The sequence below is a fragment of the Aplidium turbinatum genome, chromosome 15 (genome assembly GCF_918807975.1).
Source record: "Aplidium turbinatum chromosome 15, kaAplTurb1.1, whole genome shotgun sequence".
NCBI lineage: Eukaryota > Metazoa > Chordata > Ascidiacea > Aplousobranchia > Polyclinidae > Aplidium > Aplidium turbinatum.
The window spans coordinates 17754550-17782291 of NC_137486.1; the positions used below are offsets into that span (position 1 = coordinate 17754550).

Below are 27742 nucleotides of genomic sequence, written 5' to 3' on the forward strand. Positions count from 1 at the left end.
CTGTTCGCTGTGACGTCACAAGGTACATATAGTTGTGGCCATTTTTGCATTACTTCAAAATAATGCCAGATATTGTTTCAGTTGGATCATCTTTATGCATCATCTTATATCAGATGCAGTATTTAGAAGTAATGCAAAAATTGTCATAAATCAAATCTGGTCTTAAACTTTTGCCTACAACTACATGTACCTTGTGACGTCACAGCGATCAGCATCACAGCTTGATGCGCAACGAGACCTTGCAAACGGTCATCAAACAAAAGCGGCCTTAGCGAGACGAGGGCAACAAAATTTGGATTTTTTTATTGCTAAAACGCATGTTGTACACAATGACATCACGCTGAAACAAAAAACTCGCAAAGTTAATTTGGGTTTCCCCGCCCTTTAAAGTTTAAAGTTGCTAATGTGTTAATTTTAGGCTGAAGTGTTATGTTGCATTGTGGTACTCCAGGTCTTGCCCATTGACAATTATTTGGAAATTAATTGAAAGTAAGTTTTGATCATCTCAATCATAGCCTATAGGCTACTCACCAAAGCATTATTCTTTTTGGAAATTTAATGTACCCACAGAACTTATAGCCAGAAAGAAATTATTGGAAATATCACTCAACTCTTAAATACTGCTCTTTCGTTAAAAACTTCGTGCGCGGACATTTTGCCGAAAGACATTTTGCCGAAAGACATTTTGCCGAATGGACAAATTGCCGACAGGACTAAGGTTGTGAACGATAGACTAAAACACATTGTGGAGAATATCGATACTTAAGTTATAACACAAAAATGAGTTTCGGCAAAATGTCCATTCAGAAAAATGTCTTTCGGCAAAATGTCCTTTCGGCAAAATATCCGGGTACCAAAAACTTACCGGTAAGGGATTCAAATTGAATTCTGCATGCAACTTATTAAGTTAATTTAATTCTTCAATGAATTTTTTAAACCTAGAAAATTTTTTACCACAAAATAACCTTTATCGTGCGCGGACATTTTGCCGAAAGACATTTTGTCGAAACCCATTTTGCCGAAAGACATTTTGCCGAAACCCATTTCGCCGAAAGACATTTTGACGAAAGAACAAATTGCCGAATGGACTAATTGCCGAAAGGACTAATTGCCGAAAGGACTACAGGCTAATTGCCGAAAGGACAAATTGCGAAGCAATTTGGGAAAAAAATTACTTTGAAGTGACACAAGTCTCGTTACTATGCAAGCAGTGCCTTTGAAATAGAATTACTTTGCTACGATTGTTTGCCTAAAAATTACTTTGAAGCGACACCAAGGCTCGTTACTATGCAAGCAGTGCCTTTGAAGTTTGAACTGATAATTATTTTGAAATGGCACCAAGTATTAGCCCGATTGGGCGCTTTCACGCCCAATTAGCTACTTTTGATTTCTCCAGGCGCCAAAAATTCGTGTTGGGCGCGCTTTTTTTGGTTGACGCCCTATTGGGCTACCTTTTTTTTTTAAATACAATATAACTTTTATGAAAAAATTGTATTATGTTTAGGATTTTTACCTCATTCGTAGTTATTTCGTTGAGGAGCGTATAATATATAATTGTGAGTGAAATCTGTTTGTGAATGATGTTTATGTGTTATTAGGTTATGATAATACATATCATACATTTGTATAATTTCAGCGATTTGTCCAATCGGCATTTAGTCCTTTCGGAAAAATGAGTTTCGGCAAAATGTCCATTTGGCAAAATGTCTTTTGGCAAAATGTCCGGGAACCAACTTTTATAGAGGTAATTCTGTGAGAAACTTGATTTCACACAAATTGTTTCTTTAATTTACATCTGTTTCTTCTCTTTGGCCAGGATAAAACTGTTTATAATAAGTTATCAAGATGAGATTTATAGAAGTCATTAAGGCCACAATCGAACAAAATGGATGTCGCTACACTCAAGTTTCACTAAGCCCCTGTTTGGGAACATCACTGGTGCATATCACGGACATGGTGCATGTCCACGTTGTCTTAAGCGGGAATCGAACTCCTAGTTGATGGAAATTGTGGGCGTCTTTAACTTGAGTATCAAACCTCCATCGAGTTTGTAGAATGGTGTCCAGCATTTTGTTTTTAGTCACCCGGCCACGTTTGAAAACAATGAAGCTGTTGACTGTTGTTAACTTCAGGCTTTGTTGAGTTCAATGCATAGAAGGACACCTGAATTTCTAAGTGCGCAGAGACGCATAAGTTTACATGATTATAGCTTCACGCAATTTTAGACTCCTCTTCCTCTCCGATTCTGGCCTAAACCAGAGACTCAGACTCCTAAATATTTCAAAATTAACGCTCTTGTACACATCTGGTGGCAATATACAAAACCCATAAAATTTAGAAAATCGGTCAGCCATAACATTTCCCGCGGGTTTGAAATTAGTTTTAGCAGAAAGCACAGGAATAAGGATTCAGAATTGCCAGTTTTGTGAATTTTCTTTGGCATTGACCTCACTTTTTTTTTACTAAAGTTGCTGCAACAATTGGACTAAGCGGTGCAGTTTTATAGATTATGTTTATTGATTGATTGTTTAATTGAGTTAAACGGCCTTTTACTAGCTACGCTCACCTTAATGTTGATCATAGCAAAACCTGGGATTTTTGTTGTTATTATTAGGTAGGCTACCTAACTTTGCTCATCTCTTTGGTATATATATATATGTTGCTTTTTATCTTTTTTACTGATTAAAATTGTCGATTAATATCTCTTAAACTCCACTCACAATTAATTCATTCGGCAGCATGGTAAACCTGCTTAGTTTGTTTGCTTTTTTTTCTCTCCTTTTTTGCATAATGAAAACATGTGTATCTGTATCACCAAATGCTTGATTTTTGTATATGTGTTTGTGTATTTACTGTATACGTATATGTTATTTAGGCCTACATCACCTAGCTTGAGGTGGCTGCTGACTAGATGACCGTTTGGTCTTTTCGCAGTCTCCTCGTCATATGACACACAACCGATTATTGTATACTTTGTATTCTTTTCATGTTTGTGTTTGTGACAAATAAATGAACTGACTGACTGACAAACAATCAGGGTGCAACCATTAACCAACCGCTGCGGTTTGTAGCTAATTCTGTTTTCAAGGGTAGTATGTATTTGCTTGAATAGTAGTGTAAGTAAGGTTTCCGGCAAGTATGCCTTGATGTTAGCTTCCATTAAATTTCAACAAATAATGTCAGAAAAAAAGCAATAAATTTACTTCAAATCAAACGTTCTGTAAGAGGCAACTGCAGTAGGCTACAGTAATGACGTTTTTGTTCACCTTACAGCTTGCAACTAAATAAGGTAGCTCTAGTTTCATTAGGCCCAACAATGGTTTCTAAAGTTTGCTATTGTAGTCTAGGTTTGGTTGGTTGGTTTTGAATCTTTATCCTCAGACTGACAAAGCCTTGATTGGTTATTCTTGGTAGTTTCGCATACTTGTGGAGGCTCTTGGTGCAAGGCCAGTTATCAAGATGGACAGAGTGAAGTTTTCCGATTGTTGAAATGTTGTTGCTAGAGTATTATTCTATCAATTAACTGCCACTGAATGCAGTCCTTAAAATGTGTTGCTCAAGCGCACACCCTTAGAGTCGAACCAGCGCCGCTTGATCTTGAAGCTTCTTCCACAAAGTCATGTGCTAACCAACTGAGCTACCAGGGAAGACAAGCCTACTAAGTATTGTAGCACATATAAACAAATGCTTTTACATGGAATATTTGTTTCAATGTTTTCAATGCTGTCTTGACAAAATTTTGCTTGATTTGATTGTGACATATAAAGTTTTAATAACAATAGCCAGAAACAAATGTTCTTACTAAATATTTTAAACTTAATGCCGGTCTCAACTTTATAGCCTAAATTTCAGTTACAGCTCCAAAAAAATGTTTGGCTCTGTTTTTATTTTTGGGTCCTCACTCCTCAGCCTCAATTCATGTTGCCACTAATTACAGTCTTAAAGTCATGTAAACATTTAGGCCTAGTTTGCTGTTTTTAATCACTGACATGTTAAATCACTTAAGCTTGTATCTTATGTAAGATACAATACAAGGTATATAATATAGTTTTCATGTGATAGTCAGAGTCAGCTGGAAGCAGCTGACTCAATGACTGATATAGTCGTTCGCTGCTTCTTGTATGTTGTGGAGTCTAGATTGTTATTGTGTCATTTTATTCACATTGTTTGTAATTCTACTCTTGCAACAGACAAAATAAAAGTTTTCTCTCTCACTCTCTAATATAAAGTAGCCTAATATTATTAATATAATAAAAAAATAAAGAGCCCAAAATGGAGATTGTAGATACTAAACTTATGTTCAACAAACAAACGTTTTGAAAACTATACTGTCTTCCTCTTCAGTGCTTTAAATGTAACTGAACATGGGTTTAGTATTTACATTTTAGGTTCTTTATTTTTTATTATGATATATTATAAATAATTAATTAAAAAACTTAGCTAGCAATTCACTGAAAACAAGCTTGTGATATTTTACTCTGTACTTTTTACTTTTACCTCAATTAGGTAATTGTTTCTAATTGATTTTGTTAACTTTTAATTCAATTTAAGAAATTAAGTTGAAGTGATGATCAGTTAATAAGATGAATTAACTTTTACAGTAAGTGTTTGAGCAATGCTCTTCAAAGACGGTTCTTCATTCAACGACATTTAATTAATGAAGTAATTTATAGGTAAAAACATCAGGTTTCAATTCTTTGTCAACCTCAGTAACTGAGCCTGTGTCAGCAATTCAGCTTCTATAAGAATTCAAGACTGCTAGGAATGGCCATTTTATGCTTTCTCAGACTGAAGATGAATCATTTACTACGTCATATGAGATAACTTTGTCAAGACTTATACATTAGGAGTATAAAAAAGATCGACAATTAAACTTTAGGGTGGCAGCTGACTTTGGTGACCTTTTGGTCTTACGCTGCCATCTTTGCTCTTCAAGAGTATTATTGTTTATTGTGTTGTGTATTATATACTGTATATTTTTGTTTATTTGCCAGCAGAAAAAAAGAACTGAACAGACATAAGAAATACATGGATTTTCGAACACTTAAAACAGAAAAATTTCTGCTTCAGATTTTAATGTGCCTTTATATATTAAAGCAACAATTTCTTAAATAGGCTACTAAAATATCATTTGTTACTTGTCTTATATCATGCAAGATCAAGTTGTATCAGAATCTGTTCTTGAACAAATCTATGAAGAAGATGACGAGTCATTTTTTCAAGACATAAATCTTCTTCAAGACCACGGCATCAATGCTGCTGACTTGAAAAAGCTTAAACAAGCAGGAATCTGTACTGTTAAAGGTGTTCAAATGACAACCAGAAAGTCTTTATCTCACATCAAGGGAATATCTGAGGCTAAGGTGGATAAAATAAAAGAAGCTGCTGCTAAAATGGTGACAACTGGTTTCATCACAGCATTAAATTTCAGTGGAAAACGTAAACAGGTTTTTAAAATTTCAACTGGTAGTGAAGATTTGGATAGACTACTTGGTGGTGGAGTTGAAAGTATGGCCATCACTGAAGTTTTTGGAGAATTTCGAACTGGAAAGACTCAGCTGTCTCATACTTTATCAGTCACTTCACAACTACCAGGAGCTAATGGTTACACTGGAGGGAAGGTTGTCTATATTGACACAGAAAATACATTCCGCCCAGATCGTTTACGCCCTATTGCTGATCGCTTTAATCTCGATCAAAATGCTGTGTTAGATAATGTTATGTATGCACGAGCTTACACAAGTGAACACCAAATGGAGCTATTGGACCATGTAGCTGCAAAGTTTCATGAAGAAGCTGGAATATTTAAACTTCTTATTGTGGATTCTGTAATGGCTTTATTTCGTGTTGATTTTAGTGGCCGTGGAGAATTAGCAGACAGACAGCAAAAGCTGGCTCAGATGCTCTCGCGGTTACAAAAGATATCTGAAGAATATAATGTTGCTGTTTTCTTAACCAATCAGATGACTGCTGACCCTGGGGCAACAATGTCTTTCCAGGCTGATCCAAAGAAACCGATTGGAGGACACATACTAGCTCATGCTTCAACAACTCGCATATCCCTTAGAAAAGGTCGTGGTGAATTACGAATAGCTAAAATATATGACAGTCCTGATATGCCTGAATCTGAAGCTACTTTTTCTATTACTGGAGGTGGAATTGCTGATGCGAAAGAATGAGTTTGTATACTGATTGTTAGCAATTGCTTTCCAAAACTTTGATTCTATTTATTGCTCACGAATGTAACTAGAAGCAGTGTATCGTTTGATGAAACTCAGCTTTATTGTTATTTGTGCTGTTGGGCGCAATCTTTAAAATTCCACAAAATTGGCATTTTATTTTGTAGGCACAGTTTTACAAGTTTCCTTACTTCAAATCATTGCAATTCAAAGTTATATGTCAGTTCTTGCTATTTTGTAGATTCTAGTTTTTTTTATTGAGAGTTGATTTATTGTTGTTTTTCGTTGTTGTTTTATTAGCAGTGTTTTTGCAGAGAATATTTTTACCCCTACTATGCTATGGTATGTTTGTGGACATTTCTACCCAGCTTCACTTTATCAAACTTAAAGGCTGAAAATTACATCGATTTTATGAACCAATTGATTATATTTGTCACGCCAAATGTGTGTTTTTGTAATTTCTAGTTTAAAGGCTTTGTGACATTTAAAATAGAGCCTATTTTTGATTCACAAGTCTAGCATGTGGGTTTAGATAAATGACCAACCTACTAGTGTGTGTGTATTTTTTGATGGAAAGAAGACAAGTGATGGACAACTTCTTCAAACGGTTTGTAAACTGTAGCCTACAAGCTAATACAGTGATAGATCATAAAATTGGAAGGTCTACTAATAATTTTCCAAACAACGTGTTGTTTACATTACTCTTATTGATAGCCATAATGTTTTTGTTTTTTTTTGCAGGAAAGCCAGATATTAGCCTTACGTTTTCAATCATTCTGTTTCAGATGAAAGATTTTTTTTTCTCAGTGGAAAACTCGATAGATCTGGTTTTTTTAGGACACTGGTGATGACCTGAGCCAGATACGGAGGCAAGTTTCGAGCAGTTAATGTGCAATTTGAATTAATAATGCCGGACAGTGTACAAGGGTCTGCTACTATTCGGTGAGTCCGATTCGGTGAGTTTCTATCCTCTAACCCCTAACCCCTAACCCTAAAACGGCAATGATAATTAGGCTACGGTACCCAATAATTTAAAAAAAATAATTGAAAAAATCCCCCGTTAAGGGATCGAACTCACCGAATCGGACTCACCGAATCGGACTCACCGAAACGGGCCATTCCGGTGTACAAAGCCCGTATGGGAACGTTCAAATATTACGTAACGCCTTCGAGGGGGAGGGAGGGGGTTATGCAAAGCGTTACGTTAGCGTCACATCGGGGGGGAGGGGTTCAAGCAAAACGTTACGTAACGCTTTCGAGTACGGAATGGTAGTTTTTTGTGCTGAATTCGTAGTGAAAAAGCGTTACATGGGGGAGGGGGGGATTGAAAAAAGCGTTACGTTGACGTTACATGGGGGAGGGGGGGGGGGTCAAAAATTCGGAAAAAAAGCGTTACGTGATATTTGAACGTTCCCTATGTGAAACACAGAAGAAACCAACTTTAAAGTGTGTTTGTGTGAAGTCGAAACCCACCTGGTAAATCGCTATATTTCAAGAAAGTAAAAAAGAAGGTAATTCATTCTCAATCTACGAATTTAGAAGAAACTTGAGTTCCTCCCAAGTTAGGCCAGTAGGCCTATCAGGCCTCTAAGCTCCTTTATTTTTTTGGCGACCAAGCATGGCCTTTCTGAGCCTCCCGGCATTCAAATTTTCGCACCCGGCAGCCAAAATAAAAAATATTGGTGTTTTTAAAAATACGTTATTGTTCACACAGGGAACTACAACCCAAACAAGGCCCTGAAACATATTTGCAGTTGTATTTAAATGCACTTCCCAAGTAGATGTAAAGCTAGTCTTCAGATTTTTATAGGTCGATGCTCAGACGTTTTGCGAAACTTTTATCAGCAATATTCCTCGTTGGCGTGTGAGGAACTTGCCTTGTTTGTGAAAAAAGTTGCGAATGCAAATGAAGAGACAAAAGTTTCACTTTTGAAGGTAAGTGGAGAAAAAAGTTTCAAATACCAAAAGAGTGTGGAAGCCGGCGACCAAACATGGCCTACTGCTTATGCAATGTTTTAGTAATGTGTGTCGGTTTGCAGAAAGCTTCTTCTACTGCTGTTAACAGATCATTCACTATAATTTATAAAGCGTTAAAATATCACCTGGCTTATGAAAAGAGTTTTAATTCAGTTGCATGTTTTATTTTCGACCAGCAAAGCAAAAAATATCACTTGTGAATTGTGATAACCAAGCAAAGGTCTGGAAAAAGGTAGGTAAGAAACTTGATGGAAAAACGTTTGCAAATAATAAAGACAACATGAGAACGATGAGGAAGTTGGTATAGTAACCAGTATAGTAACTTTAGATAGTGAATTCAAGAAGTGAAGCCCAGTAGGCGTATTTATAACTCTTCTGTGGAATACCTCAGTTGAGAAAAAGATTTCGTTTCGTAGAATCAGATGCTTACTTCCGTCGGAGAAAGCAAATGAACGCAGGAGCCTTTTTTTTACTTTGTTATGAACCACGGAGCTCACAAGCAGCGAAGGCCACTTTCTAATTTCGTCTAATTCTGACTTATTTTTTTGGCTTAAACGGCGTGTGTTTGTGTGACGACGATTTGTCGTGGTGTGAACTGCAAACGTGTGTGCTATGCACAGGTTGCACTGAATTATAACAACCTTTTTTAGATTTCAACGAATCCAACTTGCATGATAAGACAAATCGTGTTTCAAATCGTGCACGATGTTTGGTGTAACTTTATTTTGGCCCCTGTTGAGTGTTGAAGTACCTGGAAAGTTAAATAGAGCAGCTCTGTTTTGTTGTGCTCATTTTGTTACAAATCATCGACACGGTTATTCAACATTAAACAACGTCAGTTATGTTTTTTAGCACCAGTATTTAAAACTCCGTGCAGACGAGATCTATTTGAATAAATGTTTTCTTATTTGTAACATTCAACAAACAAACGTGTTTTCTCTATCACGTGCTCTTCCCCGCATTTCTTATATAATGCACAGATTCAGTGAATCATTTCAATATAAAAGTTTGCTTTAAGCAATTACAAGAACTATGATACAGATAAGCAGACTAGAGCACTAACGTAAGCCAGTCTATAAACTTTAGCAGCTTTGTATTTTAATATTGAACGATTTTAAATGCCTTATTTTTATAAAACATTTTATAAAAATATTGTAATTATAGCCAACAATATTGTTAGCTATCGGTATGGTGGATGATGCGTAGTTGTAAAGGAAATAGCTTGCTACAGTTAAGAAGTTATGGAAAATTGGGGAGGATTGGTTTAGATAAGCACCTTTTTGCTTAAGTTGCTTGCAAAAAAATGGTTTGCTTTTGAAAAATTTAAAAGGGTTGACTTGAAGTACTGTACCAGTAAATTAGCTGCATGTTAGATTGCGTTTGATCATCGTGTCATATGTAGCTTTGATATATCAAATATTTATATGCGTATTGCTCAACTTACCCCGACCAAATGTTTATGGGGTAAGTTGAGCAACTCCATTAAGTTTAAGCATTCACCTGCCGATCTTTTTGATAACAGCAAGGCATTGCCTAAAATATAACACTACATTTTTTATTTTAACTAATGATGCTTAAAACATAAATTCAAAAATTAAGTAACCTAGCTTATGTTATTTTCCGTATGCAGGAATACTGAAATTAAGGGCTGCCCTAGTTGACCTACAAGCCTATCAACGAAAGGGTTTGATTAACTGTGTGATCGCTGATTGAAGATGGCTCGTGTCTATGTTGTTCTTGCTGTGATTGCCCAAGCAATTGTTTGCTGTAAGGTTAAGTAAAATACTTTTTCATTTTCACTGTTAAAACAGCTCATATTCTTTTGTAACTAACCATTTGTAACCTTAGTGTAAAAAAAGGGGTCTGCTACTATTCGGTGAGTCCGATTCGGTGAGTCTGATTCGGTGAGTTTCTAACCTCTAACCCCTAACCCTAAAACGGCAATGATATAATTAGGCTACGGTACCCGATAATTTAAAAAAAAAATTGAAAAAATCCCCCGTTAAGGGATCAGACTCACCGAATCGGACTCACCGAAACGGGCCATTCCGTAAAAAAAAGGCCTGATACTGTATTATCTGTATACATTACTACTGTCAGTCTATCAAAGCATCTGTTGATGAACTCTTTTGTGTTATAACCTTGTTTGTATAGTATCTTTACTATTGGTTTTAATTCACATTCCTTAGAAAGGTACCCGCTATTGAATTAGCATTAATTAGATTGAAGTAAATTATCAAGAAGTTTTATACTAGAACTAACGTTACAAAACAACATTACATTTTCACTCACTATTTGCACAATTATTTTGTTAAAATTGCCTTACAAAGCAATTTATTTAATTGTGTTACAGGCTGAGTGAAATCTTGATGCATTTATCGTACCTCTCCTACTGCTGCTACCTGCTAGCATTTTTTGCTAATTTGTATCAAAGGTTGCAGAAAGTGTAAACGAATTTAAAACTCGCTTGAAAACATTTTATGATTTGCGATTTACTGAACATTATTATGACAATTATTTTCTCAACATCGTATAGTGGCCGAGAAGATATCTAGCGTAATGGTGGCGGCGTTAAATAAATGTCATTAAACATTTCAGTGTGCCAGAATTCAGTTTCGACCGAACTAACCCCGAGCCTTCCCGATGTAGAGGTGGACTGTTATTCGAGATGCGAGCGCACACCTTCTTGTTTTGGTCTTGACCCTCGAAGCAACCCAGGGGAAGCAAATTCTAATTGTGCTTCTTGCATTGAAGCTCTTTGTGGTGTGTGGGCGCTTCTTGGTTGATAGCTTTTGTTTAGGTTTAATAATTGCAAAGATGTCGTAGACACCGTCCATGATATACTATATCCTTTTGATCAAGCCATCTACGGTAAACATTAAATAGCCTAAGCCTGCAGCAATCAGCAATGGAAATATTATGTAAATATCGATATTGGACCTCAAAACTTTAAAACAATTTTAGCATAATTTATTTCAAACGTTTTTAATTTTTACAGTTTACCATCTTGTTTCTGGCATCACATTAACGGTAACTTTTGCTTTGTAGGACCTTTGCAGTTAGTTTTTACGTGAAGGCTCGCAACTTACGGTTTAAAATGCTTCTTCAAAACTTTGTACAATTTCATCACGGTTAGGCCTAGAACCTATCTTGCTGCAAGCACGCTTCCATATGTTGCAGCTTTGTACCGGCCAAACGAGAGGAACATCTTGCCGAACTGCATTGTTGGGGCTAGGACAAACTGCACTGAATGTCCTAATCCTACCTTTCTGCAGTTACAAACTTTTCGAAATTGCGAGAGCTGCGTGAATGTTTGTTATGCTGAACAAGAAACTCAAGGTAAAATGATCGGGAAAAAAATTTAATTTGTCTTTCACAAAAACTATCCTTGCAATCACATAAAAAATTCTGCGTATGCTGCCCACTGTTTTGTCTGCCGATAAAGCATAATTATCTGATGTTCTCTGACCTAGTCGTGTGCTGTAGTTAATTTGTGAGAGTCACTCACGAAGTGAGCTATTTTGGTTAAGTCAGAACTCAGAAGATATTTTTCAACAAATGCTGCACTGTGTGTTTTCATAAGCAGAAGCCTCCAGAGGGTCATGCACCGGGTACTGCCAGTCCATCAGCTTTTGTCCTACTGACGACGAGATCGTTGACTCTGTTGAGAGAACAACAACTGACTGCCGGGCTTGTGTGACGAACGAGTGCAGTGGTAAGTCACCAAACAGCGTAATATTGTCATGAAAAGTTCGCTACTGTGTTGTATTATTTATTCGTATGTTTTTGTTGTTTAGTTATCAGTAATGTTTGTTTACATAATATTTTGTTTATACGTTCGCAAAACAGTGGCTCCCTACGTCTTGGACCAAGTCCTTGAAACGTTTTAATAGATTTTTTTTAATAGAATTTTGGAAACAATGAGTTACATTACATTAAGCACATTTATTTATACATGGAATTTAATGCTTAACAAGAGCTAAATTTAGCCTATAAGCGTTACAGGTTGCCACTATATTTCTTCATCATCATAAATAGTGTGGGTTTGTCTACTTCTGCTTCATTAGTGAGCTTTTCAATGCGACTTCAAAACTTACAGACCATGCTGCCATACTTTGATGATTTTGTTGCTTATTTTGTAATAGATAGCTTTAGTCAGTCCAATCGAGCTGCATTGGCTAGTTGCCTCTACCGAGCCAGAGGTGAATGCTCAGCGTGTGTGTTGAGCAGCGAGGTACGACTCGCGAGAAGATATTGCGGTGACTGCATTGCTCGGTGCGACATTCCTCCAACAACCACAGTGGGGACACCAACAGGTAGGAAGATTCTACTATCGCAAATTTGCCAATTTTTTTATCGCTTTATCACCACAAAACGTTACAGCAATGTAAAAGTATTTTTCCTGTTCAGGATTGCGAAGCGATGGCGTCTCGTGGTGTTTTTTTGTAATGTTGAGCGAAATAAGTGCCTGGAGATTTTTTGTTTGGTAAACTTTCCCAAAGAGATCTTTGAAATAATATACGATGCCATTTTCTTGCTTTTTCTCTGCCTTTTATAGATGTTTTCGACCTGTCTCAAGCCATGTCGGGGTTGTGACGTAATTGCCTCAAATAATATTTAAACAGCTTCCAAGCGCTTGTGGGGTCCGATATAGAGCATAGTGATGAATCCCTATCATGGGCTATGCACACTCGTTTCATTTAATCTAATGTAAACTAATTGATGTCTTTCAGTGACTGTCACCGGTCGATCGATATCTTTTACTAACCAACAGAATCAAGTCAATAACGGGAACACCTTCCAGACCACAGGAATCCTTAATAGAGTTTTGCAACGGTCAATACGCTACACTTTGCGCAACACATTGAGGCCATATCGGTATTACAATACCTACCAGCCTTACAGATATCAACCTTATGTGTACCAGCCTTACAATTACCAGCCCTATAGGGTTACCTCCTACAACAGGCGAAGGCGTGTTAACAGACAGCGACCTTTTCGAAACTACTACTCTGGATATGGTTATCTCGGATAAAGCTGACCTATATTTTCGTTCCAGAAAGAACAGACTGAATAATTGCATTTGTATGTAATGAAAAATAATATCGTTTTTTTGGTTCATTTGTGATAAATTGAATACAGGGATTTTATTGCAGCGTGAATACAACCATGTACAGAGCTATGTATTTTCAGACAGCAAAATCTGTCATTTTTACATTGATTCAACGTCTGCATACGTTGGTCCATTTTACGTTAATTCAACGTCTGCTGACGTTGAATCTAAATGACGGATGTTGCTGTCTGGTATCACTTCCACGTCTGGCGACTTTTTAGCCAGCTGGACAGCTTATCATTGCAATTAGAATCAACTTTGTCAACATGTTTTTGGGCCACTTGCATGGTAAACTAATAGCAGTTTTGCAAATGTTGAAACACGAAGGTAAAACCTTTGCTTGCTTCTTTGAAATGTTTGTCAGCCGAGGGTTTTTAGGGAGAGCTGGATGTTTCATTGCCACCTTTAAAACAAATAATATAAAATCGTAAATGTTCAAGCAAGAACTATTTGGAAACAAGGCGTACTAGACTACACAGGCCAACAAAAAAAATGTTTTTTTAAAAGGCACGACATGTTAGAGTCATTTTAGGGTATTTCGAAGCCCCTGATTCCGAAAATGCACTTGTTTTTTTTTTTAATTGGCTCTAGTTTTTGAGATACAGCAAAAACATTTTTTTTGCAATTTTGAACCCTTATAGATTAAACGTCGTGTGGTTTATTACGTAGACAAAACTGAAAGTAATTCCAGGCACATTTCTGAGTTGTACAAAGGCTATTTGAAACCAATCACGTTGATTACAACCCAAACAAGCAGCTATTTAACGTTTACTGGCCCAGTAACAATCAAACTACGACGTGAAGCAAGCCCGAGGATACAAGATGTAGAATACAGTAGAACTCGGTTAATCCGGATTCGATTTGACCGGCGATTCCATCCGGATTAGGCGAAGATCCGGATTAACCAATGGCGGTTCTATCAAACCTGACTCATTTGTACTTCCAGTTTCATCCGGATTAGGCGAAGATCCGGATTAACCGAGTTCTACTGTATATAACTTGTGTTTTGCGAATTTGCGTTAATATATTTGTTGACTTCAACAGTATCAGATTTACTAACTAAGCTACTACCGTAAGTACAAACAAATTGCGTAGGCTACATTGTTTTGCTTAACAAACTAGACAAATAAGCAAAACAAAGCTATCGATGAACAAACGCTACTCCTTATTATGGTAAGCCTACTGAGCAACACCCCATCAAGGTATGAAGGCCATTTATATAATTACAGAATACAAAGTTATGTTCTTCATTAAAGTAGCTGCTTAGAATTTTGTCTTTGTTACGGAAAAACGTAATCTTGGCCTCGAAGTCAAGAATGCCACATTGATCGAGATGAGGAGCCAAGATTCCAGCTGCCACTTTTGATAACTAAATCTCTAACTACAATAGGTGGTAGAAATGATTTTGAGAAAAAGCCTTGACCTTGCTTCAAAATATTGCTGAAGGTATTGAAGTTACTATCGGTCATTCCCGTTTTACTATTGTTTCAACCAAATCCCCACTTGAAACAAGAGAGAACAAAAAAAACCCATAAATGGCAACGTCCATGCAATGCCCGCCTTGCACACTCCATGTAAACATAATGTTTTAACTTCCTTTGTGACGACTTCATTCGAACATGTTTACCGTACAGAAGTAGGCCTATCAATAAGGTGATTCCACGGCTCTCTTTACGCCATGGCACTCTTAACTTCTTCTTAGCCTTGAAACCAGAAACGGGTTTGAGTGCAATATTTGCATACTTTAGTAGGAGGAAACCAGGACTTATCTTGATCAACCAGTTTCATGTCAAAGTAATAATAATAATGCTTGTTTTAATAAAGCGCTGTATCCATTGCAGAATGCGTTGCTCCTCAGCGCTTTACAAAGCAGACAGTGTCCTACTCGTCAAAGGCATATTTTATTAGCCCATGCCGTTTATTAGCCTATAGATAAAAAAAAAAAACTTCTTGCAACAAAGGCTTAGAATAAAATTTCATTTGTACAAGTATCCACTTCAGTAGCCTACCTTTTCAATATAAAGCTGCATTCATAAACACATGACTTTCGGGCTATTTTTCTTGTGAGGTACTGATTCACAACTATTTCCATTGAATATTCATGTCTCCCTTACGTTAATCGCAGTTCAGTTCGATCCTTGCTTGCGTTTTGAAGTTTTATGCGATATCAACCAATTAAACTAGACAAGTGCAATTATGACATCACAATGGTAAGCAGGGCTGAAAATAAGTATAATGTGCCAATTCAAAGCTTTTGAGTAACGATTTCAAAAATATCTTCATTGTCGAATATCTCGAAAACTAGAGCCAATTCGAAAAAACTAAGTGCATTTTCGGAATCAGGGGCCCTGAAATACTCTAAAATGACTCTCACCTTTTGTGCCAAAATTTTTTTGTTGGGCTGTGCTATCATTGATTTTGCACGCACCAATATTCAATATAAAATGAGCTGTTTTGTTGGTTGGGCAGAGACATAGCCACAGGGAAAAATCGCTCCCGCCCCTCTCAAATTTAATCTTGCCCCCCCCCCCAAAAAAAAGTATATTTTAATACAATAACAACGTTTCAATACCACTGTAATTCATGTTGAGTGATGTTGAATTTCCACCGATGCCTAATTTCGGGTTTATTATTGGGCTACTATATCAAGAGTGTGAAAGGCTAATGTAACTTATTTATAATAGTAAAGCGCCGAGCACGAGATAACTGGTAAAAAGCTGTTTTCTTGAAAAACACGAACAATCTCTGACAGATATCGGACATCGTAAGATCTCTTAATTCAAAGTTCAACGAGTTGTTCATGCTCGTGACCGATTGCAACTTTGTGTAGGCTACAGACAGCCTACTAAAGCAAAACTCCACAAGGTTGAAATAATCTTAATCGTTAAACTGAAAACACCTTTTTGAAGCTTGATCTTAGCAGTTTTTGGATCTTTGTAAAGACGACTCATAGATTGACAGAGTAAAGTTTCCACTTGATGAAGTGGTGATATCTTTTCCTCTACGTACTTATGTGGTGGGCATAATAGTCTATTCCATTCACTAGACTGGTTGGTTTTGAATCTTTACCCTCGGACTGACAAAGGTTATTCCTAGTAGTTTCGTACCGTATACTTGTGACGCAGGGGCAGTTACGCAGGTTTCTGTCAAAGTGATTTGAGTGCACACGCCGATAGTTCTATTTTTTAGGCTTGATGGCTGTGCTTAATTTACTTTCATCTACGTAACCTTTAAATCTGCATCGCACGCACGCTTTAAACTTCTGTGGTTTTGCTCCCGTACACTATTTGTAACTTTATCAATGCTGTTGTTTTCCGACAAAGAAAAATAAGTTAAATTGAACGTCTTGACTTTGTGTTGCAAGAATAAAAAAAAGCTTAACCATCCGCCCGGTTAGTTCTTACGCGCCGGGCTCAAGATCACGCGGCGCTGGTTCGACTCTTGGGGTGTGCGCTTGAGCAATGCATTTCAGGACTGCTCTACATTCAGCGGCATCTAGTGGATGGCATAATTCTCCGGCAACAATCGGAAAAACTTCACTCTGCCAATCTCCGTAACCGACCCTGCGTCAAGAGACTCTACAAGTTTGCGAAACCACCAGGAATAACCAATCCAGGCTTTGTCAGTCCGAGGATAAAGATTCAAAACCAACCATTAGGCTAGCCTATTTAGGACGTTTGCTATTTTGAGGCTTTAATATCTCGCAACACAAAAAAAGTGTTGCTGGGAGATTTTCTTCACCCCTCCACCATTAGGCTACAATACAGACCCAAGTATCTTTGTTTAGAAAAATGAAATTTCATTTTCAAAAGAAGCTTGATTTTCAAAAGAATGAAACCGATTGCAAACGACTCTTATTGCAAGTTAAGCTGGCTTAAATGTAACAAATAAATAGTAGGCAAGCTTATGCGGTACGTTTATAACCAATGTTACAATTGATATAATTTATAATACCGGTAGCTTATATACGGTATAATTTAAAGCCGTAAACATAATACTTTTATCACCTCGTCTGCTTGCGCAGTCAGTCAAGCATGTGGAGCATCTTGTCCTCTGCTGTTGAGCCGCTTCGTTGATTGTACATTGTTCACAACCTGCTCGGGCCTGGTACATGCAATCAGCGCGTTCTGATATAGAACCTTCTTCAGAGCCACCTTTATGAACATTTTAAAATTAAACCAAATGTTAGGCTTAACCTGCTCTTACAAAAATTTCTTAGACATTGACAATGTGTTTTTTTTAACTACATAGCGGCGCACGCAAGGTAGGCACTTTGACATAGGACAGTTTTCTGTGCGAACCAGCTACCACCATTGCGGCGCATTGGTCAAGAAAGGTAGGACAATTCTCCTTACAAACTACAGTCATTAAGATCCTTTTTGCACTCAGTTCAGTTGCAGAAGAAAAAAGAACATTAGCAGAACATCGAACCCACGCAATCGAAATGGTAGGACAATTACATTGACAGTAGTACAGTTACAAAGAAAGTTAGGACAATTCTCCTTATAAACTCAATTGATTACAGTCATTAAGATCCTTCTTGCACTCAGTTCAGTTGCAGAAGAAAAAAGAATATTAGCAGAACATCGAACCCACGTAATCGAAATGACTATTCCCTTGCCCTAACCTTAACCCATTAGGCCACGCTGCAAGTGGCGATACATTCACTTAATTTTTTTTGTATCAAAAATCTTTCGAGTAGATCGGTCAGAATATTACGTGCTGAGTCGCATGACTGACATCAGCTGATTCGCAAGGAAAACTGTTCTATGTCAAAGTGCCCACCGCGCACGCAACGAGAGATCGAGAGTATTGGAGAGCGCGGCGGCAGGCGCTGAAGACAGATAGCCTACAAAACATCGTGTGGCCAATATAAGCAGTCTAATGTTTGCATCAAAATTGATCTTGGTTATAAACGCTAAAAATATTTTACAGTTCTGTATTTCGTTTTGTCTTTTCACGACAAAATTTGAAATTGTTTCCAACAATTTTTGTCAATGTACTTTTTCCATATGAAAACCATGCTTTACTCACCACAAAGTCTCATTATGCAATTCCGACATTCTGTTTTCACGCCCGATCGCACAGCAAAAATAATTTGGTTTGCAGATGGGCATTGGTTTGGTGTTGTACAAAAACTTCTGCACGCCATCTCTCTAGTTTGTGGGCGTGGTTGCGGAGGCCTTGGTTGTGTGGGAGGTCTCGGGCGAGAAGGGCGACGAGACGGTTTAGCAGGTCGTGGACGGGGTTGCGGGGGCCTTGGTTGTGTGGGAGGTCTCGGGCGAGAAGGGCGACGAGACGGTTTAGCAGGTCGTGGACGGGGTTGCGGGGGCCTTGGTTGTGTGGGAGGTCTCGGGGGGGAAGGGCGACGAGACGGTTTAGCAGGTCGTGGACGGGGTTGCGGGGGCCTTGGTTGTGTGGGAGGTCTCGGGGGAGAAGGGCGACGAGACGGTTTAGCAGGTCGTGGACGGGGTTGCGGAGGCCTTGGTTGTGTGGGAGGTCTCGGGGGGGAAGGGCGACGAGATGGCTTAGCAGGTCGTGGACGGGGTTGCGGAGGCCTTGGTTGTGTGGGAGGTCTCGGGGGAGAAGGGCGACGAGACGGTTTAGCAGGTCTAGGCTGAAAGACGCCTAAAAAGATAAAAACAGAGTTAATTACGAAAAAACAAAATGGACAACACAAAGCGACAATTTTTTAGAGAAAAAGGTTAGTTTTATAGTTTTATCCACAAATAAAGCTGATAGGCTATACTATCAATGTTCTACGCTCAACAAAAAAATGTAGCTCGCCAAATGCTGAGACAGGCAGGCAGCAGTGGCCGAGTGGTTAGCGCGTTGGGCTCGCAGTCGAGAGCCTGCATGTTCGACTCCAACTACCCGCACTTGCTGTTGTTTCTCTGGGCAAGAAATTTTACGATAATTGCCTCTACCCAGTGATCGATTTCGAGTAATGGGTAGTACTAAATTTAAGTCATAAGTAGAGTAGACAACAGGAAATAGACATTGCCGTCGGCTGCAGCGTGGGTCAGGTGTACGTCGGAAGGCGTACACCGATGCATAGCGCTCAAGTCCGCTTTCCGCAATGCAGGATAAAGATATGAAAAACAAACAAACAAAACAAAGAGTGAAAGCGAGAGAGAGAAACATTTAGTTCGTTTGTTGTGAAAATGGTACGGTACAAGAATAACCAGTGTGAGAAAAAAACGAGTATCATGAAAACTAAATTCCACAATAGACAGGAAGCAGCGAAAGACTATATCAGTCATCGAGTCAGCTTCTTCCGGTGTTCTTAATCAAGCATCGGCAAGCTTACGTTTAAATTACAAACACGATTAGAAAAAAGTAGAAAAACAATAATAAATTGTGGAATTTTCGCAATGCAAAAAGCTTGCTTGCATTAGGAAGACACAGTAGCACAGTAGGGGAGAGTGGGGCTAGTCGGAAAGTTTTTTTTTTAAAGTGAAATTTAAAAAAATTGGTGCATAACCTGACAACTTGATTTGGCTTAAATTATCATCTATGGTGTCCTCTATCATACAACCAAAACTAAGTATTGAGTCAATTAAGCTTTTAATGAAAATTTAAAATAAACAAACATACAATTGATTTTTCAACTAACCCCATGCCTGGGGTTAGTTGAAAAATGTCAGTTTAATGCCCACTAATGAACTGGATACTCTTTTTTCAACCAACAAACATTTACATGGGGTTGTAAGCAAATATGCTTACTTGCTTTAAAATCAAAATGCAATGAATTCTACACCTGATCATCGTAAAAACATTTTTTAATAAACGCATTGATAAAACTTGTGATGCCGTATATATAGCACTTTCCAAGTTATTCAAATTAAAATTTTACAATGTATGTCTGCTTAAAACAAGTACATTGGAGCTTATACTGCTTATTATCATACCACGACGATATACTCGTATCATACTACATATCATATACTAGTCATACCGTTATCAAAACGTTTTCCAACTAACCCCACCAACAATTTTCCAACTAGCCCCATTAGCATATGATAAACTATTTTCCTAAAATATTCAAACATGGTGCATTGGACTTAAAATTTTTTATTTCTTAGTGTTGTAGAACACCTACAGATGACACACACCAAAAAACTTCTGTCTATCTTTAACGATATTGACGCATAAGATGTTTTTTAATACGATACTTTTACTTCGTACTGTTATAACGACTCCTCCGTAAGTTATAACCTAGCTTTACTTCATTCGTGTAATCTTGAAAGCACAGTATGTAGTCCATAGGGACTCAGTGGAACTACGGTAGCCTACCTCGTATAGGACATTGCATGAAGCATCTTCTGCAGTCCCTGAAGCGGTCAGAACACCCGGAGCAGGTTTGCGTTGTGCGAGCAACGCAAGAAACAAATCCAGGACCGCGTCCACGATTAACATCGCCTGAAAAACCAAAACGTTTGCAAACAATTAAATATACCGAAGTTCAAACGAAAAAGGTTGCTCAGCTTCCTGGTGGTTAGATATGAATATGATCGCTGTGGTTGTAATAGCCTACACTTGTAGATTCCTTCATAATGATAGTTCTAGTTCCATGAGTCCAACGTTTGGAAGCAATGACACAAGAGTCTGTATGATGTCTTAACCCTTTGAAGGTTGGGGGGGGAGCTGTCAATTCAACTTTTTTGTATCAACAGTTGTATCTCTAAAACCACTGAGGTTGCGACTACGAGATCTCTTGACTTTTCCTAACTTTTATTTACCTCTATTGAGCTGAAATTTTGAGCGAATAAAGGTTATAAATTGAGAGATATAAGGCATTTCTCAGCACATCCTCTGAAATATTTCATATTCTATTTATATGTTATTTTGCATTATTGTATGCTATTTTGCATTATTATATTATTTTGCATGAAAAATATAGATTCAAATTGAGATTATGTAAAAAAAATTTAATCACAACATTGCAATGCATGTTTTTCATTACTCTACCAAAAAATAATGTGTAAACTCACACTACAATTACAGTCAAAAGTCACCTTAACATTTCAACGTATATGAGCAGTTCTAAAATTCACATAGTTTTAATTTTCAGATATGCTCAGAGTAAATAAATTTAACAAAGTGAATCCCAAATTTTGAAATCGTGCCTTATAAAATAACAGAGATATCACTCCTAAAGCATAAGAAGAATTGACAGCCCCCCCCAAACTGAGCAAGACTCCAGGAGCCCAACCTTCAAAGCGTTAAGTATTTATTCGCTTTGCTGACATGACAAGATAGGCTACTATTATTTTCAACTTTTCATTGGACTAAATTTACCTTTAGCACCCTCAGTTTTGATAAAGCTAGAAAATATAAAAGCAGATTTCGGTTTAGGGAACGTTCAAATATTACTTAACGCTTTTTTTCCGAAATTTTGACCCCCCCCTCTCCCCCATGTAACGCCAACGTAACGCTTTTTTCAATCCCCCCTCCCCCATGTAACGCTTTTTCACTACGAATTCAGCACAAAAAACTACCATTCCGTACTCGAAAGCGTTACGTAACGTTTTGCTTGAACCCCCTCCCCCCCAATGTGACGCTAACGTAACGCTTTGCATAAACCCCCCCTCCCCCTCGAAGGCGTTACGTAATATTTGAACGTTCCCTTAGACGAATTCAGGAAGTCAATGATATTAAATTAACTTTGTCCATTTGTTTAATTTTAATATCGACTCGATCATTTGTAAAAAAGGAAGAGAAAATAGAGCAAGTTATTCTGTAAGTATACAAGAAATGCAAAAGGGCAAATAAGTTAATGTTCTTTTGTCTATAAGCTCTGCTTAGTTACTTGTACGTTTCCAAGTTGCCTACCGCAGTTTTGACTGACGCAAGATCTGCACGCATTAGTTTCATTCTGCATCATCGACCTTGTAGCCATACTGCTCGGACATCTTCGGTTCCCAAAGCAAGAGCAGCGCTGTGGTGGTTGTGGGGAGGTTGTTGGTCTTTTGGGTAGCATTGTGGTCAACATTTCTCTTGGTCTGTCTAAAATAGGAGCCGACAGGCGTGAGTTAGTGTCTGGATACAAAAACTTTTGCCAGTAAAAACAATCGATTTTCCGTAGTGCAGATAAACAACATATAGGCACACTGCCAAAGAACGATCCAATACCAATTATGCTAAATGATTCGACGTAAAAATGCTCGCAAATTATTGCGAAGTCATGATTAAGAGGTTAATGTCTTAAACAAATAGCAATTAAAATTTTAATATGGAAGTTTGAAATGTTTTAGCTTTTTGGATTTGAGCGAAAAATATCTACTCATCTTGAATAGTCTGTAAATTGAGAAAAAATAGCTATCAGTTTACTTTTTTAAAGTTTCAATAGTTTGCATAAGCTAACGACTCTTTATTTAAAAAAAGCATGAATACGAAGTATTTAATTCTATGACTTCACTATAATTAAATATTCAACAATACTTTCTCATTCTTTATCAAAACAGTATCTACAGTAGGCTACCGGTAGGCTAAATCTGTTAGTACAAAACAGGCTAAACTTTAGTTTGTTGATCTCATCCATAAAATATAACTTTTTTTACAGATAAACTCTGGTAGACTACAAAAAATTGAACATGCTAACTTGTGCGACATTTATTTCCGCAGTCAGCTGAATGTGTCAAAGAAGGAAGATGATTTTAGTTATTTTCAGCATCTATTTGTCTTACCTCTACGAGCTTCGCATTGTGTATGGCATTCTGTACAGCTCCTTCTTTGCCTTTGAGCGGAAGAACTGAGCACACACACAGAACATTCAGCTCTGGCATTGTACATGCAGCTGGTAACCTCAGTTTGGTTATTTGGACCGGAGTAGCCTGTTAATTGCAAATTTCCACTTTATATCATGATTTGCAATCGAAGGTTTTACTTATTGACTTCTTTTTTTTATTTACGTACATGAAGCTATTTGCAGTAAAAAAATACTGTTAAAACAGATCCAGATGCAATAAAGTCATCTGATTCTGACAAGCCTGACTCCCTGTTTCGATTACCACTTGGTGACTGGTTGAGTGGTTGCTTTGTCAAATTGAGAAGAATCTCCTCAAATTGGTTTTCGTTCTTGGTCGTTGAAAGCATTAGTCTATGCTTGCTCAAGTGCACAAAATTAGTTTTCACAGTCCATTATTCAACAATATGCACAACATTAAGAGTTAGCTGAACTCATGAGTTCACAACAGAATGCATAGAAATTACACTGCTCAGTAAATAAGCCTTCTGAGATGCATTATAACATAGGAAAACATAATATTTATACAAAGTGTACGTTGAAGAGCTGCTTTCATATTATCTTACCGCATCGTCTTCTTATACAATCCTGGCAGTTCTGTGGAAAAGTCTTGATCGTGGCAACAATTTGACCAGACGTTGGGCAAGGTCCCGGAGAATTACAAAACAATGGACATGAAAACTCTAAAACGCACAAAATCTCTTAAGTAGGCTACGTAAAATTAGGAAAAGAAAAATTTGTCTGCCACAGACACTAGTGGTTATTTTACAAATAATTTTGATATAACAAATAAAATATACTTAACAAAACCATAAAATAATAGCAGAATGTATTACTACTTTGGCTTGGTAGTCTAAGATCATATTATCTATACTCGTTTTACTTTTGGTGATGTGGCATTACAAAAAAAGGTTGTCAAATCATATTGGTTTAGTACTATCAATGGCCTGTGATATGTTTAAATTGCCGCTACATAGTTTTTCTAAAAATATAACATCAGTTGTTTTTAATGAACTATTTAGTGGGATCTGGAGCTGCAGTTCCATTAGCCCATACTTTAATCCAGCCCTTTTTAAAAATAAAATAAAATAAAAGGACTCTAAAGTACGGCTAAATAAAACTAATCTTTTTTTTCTTTTGACAAAGTTTTTACATCAAACTAGCGTCACAAAATAGCTTCGCATTTCTTACCTGGATCTGCATCGCAACGCCTGGTGCAAGCTCTGCATCTTTCAAATCTTCTTGAACTTTCTGGCGTGGGAGGTGGACAACCAGAACAGCTTAGAGCATTTTGAATGACACAATTTTCATATGCTTTATGGTTACGTGAGTCTACAGATCCTAAAAAAAAACAAAAAAAAGCTTTTTTTATTTAGGATCTACCAACTGTCGTGTAATAAAATATATTTTTAAGGCATATGTGCTGAAAGGCCATCTGCATCTGATTATGAAAATCACATTTAAAAGAAAAATCGATTTTATCGCAAAAAACAATTAATTTGATTATTTAAAGTTCGTCTTATACACAGAGTTCATTATGCTATTATATTTCTAATATGGAAAACTTGTGTTTGTGTTTACCTGTAAGTAAAGAAGGTCTTAGCAACTCATGTTATTTCTTAGTTTCTATAGTCTTATCAATAGTATAATTTGCAATATTAACCTTAAAAGTGGCTTATGTCAACGTTAATTACATTCCACCTACACTATCTAAAACTCTTTATTAAGATATATGTTGCAAACTCTTACTACAGGCTTGCACAATGCATGATCTGCAATTTGGTGGTCTTGAATTGATGTATTTTCTCAATTCTTCTCTTGAAAAGCAGACAGCCGGTCCTATGCATGGGCAAGGGGTACGCGGCCCATCACGAGAAAATAATCCTGAAGAAAATAAGGTTGTTGCTACGTTTACCAGACGATCAGCTATGTCAGTTAAAGTATACACATACTTGCAACGAATATTAGAAAGAAACAACTGTATAAGCAATCAAAGCCGTTTAAAGCCGGTTTTAAGCTATCAAAGCCGAACTGCTCTGTAAATTACGTCTGTTTTCAGGAATGAAATTGTTTAAAGGTCATCCTTTTGAACAGAAAATTCTAACGTTCTTAGCCAACACCTGTAAACCACTTTCATTTAGTTTTGACATTGATGTTTGCCTATTGGCGTGTTTAGATAATTGTGCGCTTATATTACGATTGCCTCGAACTTTGTGCATTTGTAAGGTTGGTGCATACGTTGCCAGACCTATTACAAATGTAAGCTATAAATCAAACTTAAATTTATACTTGATCTTGAATTACTGTAACAAATGAAAACATATGAACAATTAGTTGGCTATGAAAGATTTTTAGGCTATGACTTTAAGCATTGCGTACTAATGGCAAATTATCGCATTTTTTCCTTTCTTTCTGTGTGGATAGATGTCTGGTAGGGTATTGTTACGTAATTTTACAATTTTTAGCAAGTATTTCACTTTCAACATACCTCCCCTCCTCTGAAAGGGCCTTCGACATGCTCTGCATCTTGCTAATCCATCCAATTGTTCCTGTGGTGGCTCTGGGCATTGGTCACAGGCACCCCGTGTATTAGCCACACAACTTCCAAATCCAGGTAGGTTTGTGCTTGGATCCAAGGGGTCTTAAAAACTAGGTAAAATTAATGTTGAACGACATATTTTTACAAAAGCATAGTAAAAAGAGTGTTTTTCATATGCTATGGTTTTTGTCAATTCAAGATAACTGCTGCTGGATATTTGGGAGTAGCGCGTGAACTGTCCGATTTTGGATTCAAACTCTCTGATTTCTTAATACTTAACAGGGAAAGAAGAGAATTTAACTAGCGGCTTAATAGCCTAAGGCTGCCAAAAGAAGTGTTCAATTGTGCTAATGACAAATACGGGCTCTCCAGACTCAAAAATTAAATTTGGAATTAAGACTCAGGTGAGAAAATTCAATATATATTCAACACATATTACAATAATCAGTGAGTTATACCTCTCAATAGCTCTCAAGCCCTGGAAAAACGTGTCTAGTTAATTCCTCTATATTGTGAACCCCAAAATGCTAGCTATGAATACACAATCCTGAGCACTAAACTACAAGTCTAGCATTTACCGCATTCTTCTCGTATGCACTGTTTGCACGCCGACGGAAGACCGTTGTAATATTCCAAGAACGCGTCCCTGCCTACGCATTGTGAGGCACAAGGGTTGGTCGGAGGGCTCATCGAAGCGCGATCAACGCTGGCAAATGCTGTAAAAAATCACAAAACAAAATGCTTGGAAATATAAGCTTTCCGTAGGACCTAAGTCATAAATCAGTGAGATGATGAACAATGGTAGATTATTGTTATCACCCACTCTTGAGTTATATTGTAACGGCTATTTAAGTTTGAATATTTAAACATTCAAAGTTTCAAGTAGCGTACTTTTGATTTATGTAAATTTTCCTAATAATTCACAAATAGCTATAGGACTGGACGTCAAATTTTTTTTTTTGATAATTGCTGTAAATTGTAACATTTAACGATAAAAAAATTTTGGTAAAGAGGTGACTTTCTTCCAAAATACAAGAAAATACAAGATCTTAAACTTGATAAGTTAGAAAACTAAACATAAATTTCAAACCGACTTTGACTAAATGACAAGTAATCTTAACCTAGCCGCTAAATATTTGAGAAAATTTGCATAAATAAGGTCGATTAAATTCTTTATCTTTTATGTATAGCTTAATCTATACTATTTATGAAAACATATTTCTCAACTTATTTTTAGTTTGTGTGATCTGATTGCCCTTGCCAGAAAGACCGACTTTGCTGGCATTTCGTCATTTTAGGCCTCAATTTGCCTGTTTAGATTTAGATTTTGACAATTGGCAAACATTCAAAACAACACTTTGGCAAGGAAATGCTTTTATCCTCTGTAAACATAAAATTTTCAAATTTGTACAAAATTATTTTGACAAGATTAATATTACAGATTGCAGGAATTAGCTTCTTCACGACGAATGACGTAATTTTAACGGCACAGCTTGAAAGTAACAACGTGTAAACACACGCAATAGACACCGCAATATGAGGCATAGGTTAGCTTTCGAAGTCGGTAGTTCAAAATACGAGTCAGTTTCACAAAGCTTCTGATTTATCTGTGACAAAATATTAAATTATTGCGAATTTCAAATTGTTCTTAAAAACTTATGAATCAAGTTCAAAAGATACAAAAACAGAGGTCAAGAAAGGTAACGTTTTTAAAAAAATTCTTGCAATACAATGTTTTGAAATTAATTTGGAATGTTTGCAAAACGTAATCAGTTTGGTAGCTGATAATGTTGAATAAACTGACCAGCGGTCCAGTTTATATGCAAAAATAAATACAAATGCGGTTAAGTAAAATACTCACCAATCAGAAATGCCCATGCAAGGGTGAGCCATGACAGAAAGTTCATCTGAAAAATACATATCAAATCGAGGGTTAAATGACAGAACGAGCCAAGTCACCCAAAAGTAGTTTTGAGAAAATGGCATTTTAAAATTTAAAAATTTTAATTTTAAATTTGAAGTCAAACCACTCTTTTTTACTGTGTGACTATATTTTGGACCTGTGACGGCAAGTCGGCAATGATGACAAAATGAGCTATGTCACATTAGCTCATTTTGTCAATAGAGATGGTATAGATGCAGAAGCGGCACAATGAGCTATGTAGCAATAGCTCATTGTGTCGTAT

General features: G+C 37.1%; 3 protein-coding genes across 3 annotated transcripts; 2 read left to right on the plus strand and 1 right to left on the minus strand.

Annotated features, from left to right (window-relative positions):
• Positions 1-5012: 5012 nt before the first annotated feature.
• On the plus strand, positions 5013-6644 carry LOC145784391 (meiotic recombination protein DMC1/LIM15 homolog). The gene has a single exon (XM_082596203.1). The coding sequence runs from the start codon at positions 5151-5153 to the stop codon at positions 6177-6179; it is 1029 nt and encodes a 342-aa protein (XP_082452329.1). The 5' UTR covers positions 5013-5150; the 3' UTR covers positions 6180-6644.
• Positions 6645-6763: 119 nt separating this feature from the next.
• On the plus strand, positions 6764-13311 carry LOC145784392 (uncharacterized). Its single transcript, XM_082596204.1, has 9 exons — positions 6764-6786; positions 6965-7048; positions 7990-8114; positions 9787-9923; positions 10755-10919; positions 11337-11495; positions 11743-11871; positions 12302-12472; positions 12890-13311. Exons 4-9 carry the CDS (start codon positions 9872-9874, stop codon positions 13189-13191), a joined length of 978 nt encoding a protein of 325 aa, XP_082452330.1. The 5' UTR covers positions 6764-6786; positions 6965-7048; positions 7990-8114; positions 9787-9871; the 3' UTR covers positions 13192-13311.
• On the minus strand, positions 13231-27476 carry LOC145784020 (uncharacterized). Its single transcript, XM_082595776.1, has 13 exons — positions 27418-27476; positions 26996-27048; positions 26135-26272; positions 25506-25658; positions 24767-24901; positions 24209-24358; positions 23584-23700; positions 22959-23105; positions 22105-22278; positions 20566-20691; positions 18304-18897; positions 17277-17423; positions 13231-13672 (listed from the first exon to the last, which is right to left on the minus strand). Exons 1-13 carry the CDS (start codon positions 27474-27476, stop codon positions 13644-13646), a joined length of 2022 nt encoding a protein of 673 aa, XP_082451902.1. The 3' UTR covers positions 13231-13643.
• Between the last annotated feature and the right edge of the window lie 266 nt (positions 27477-27742).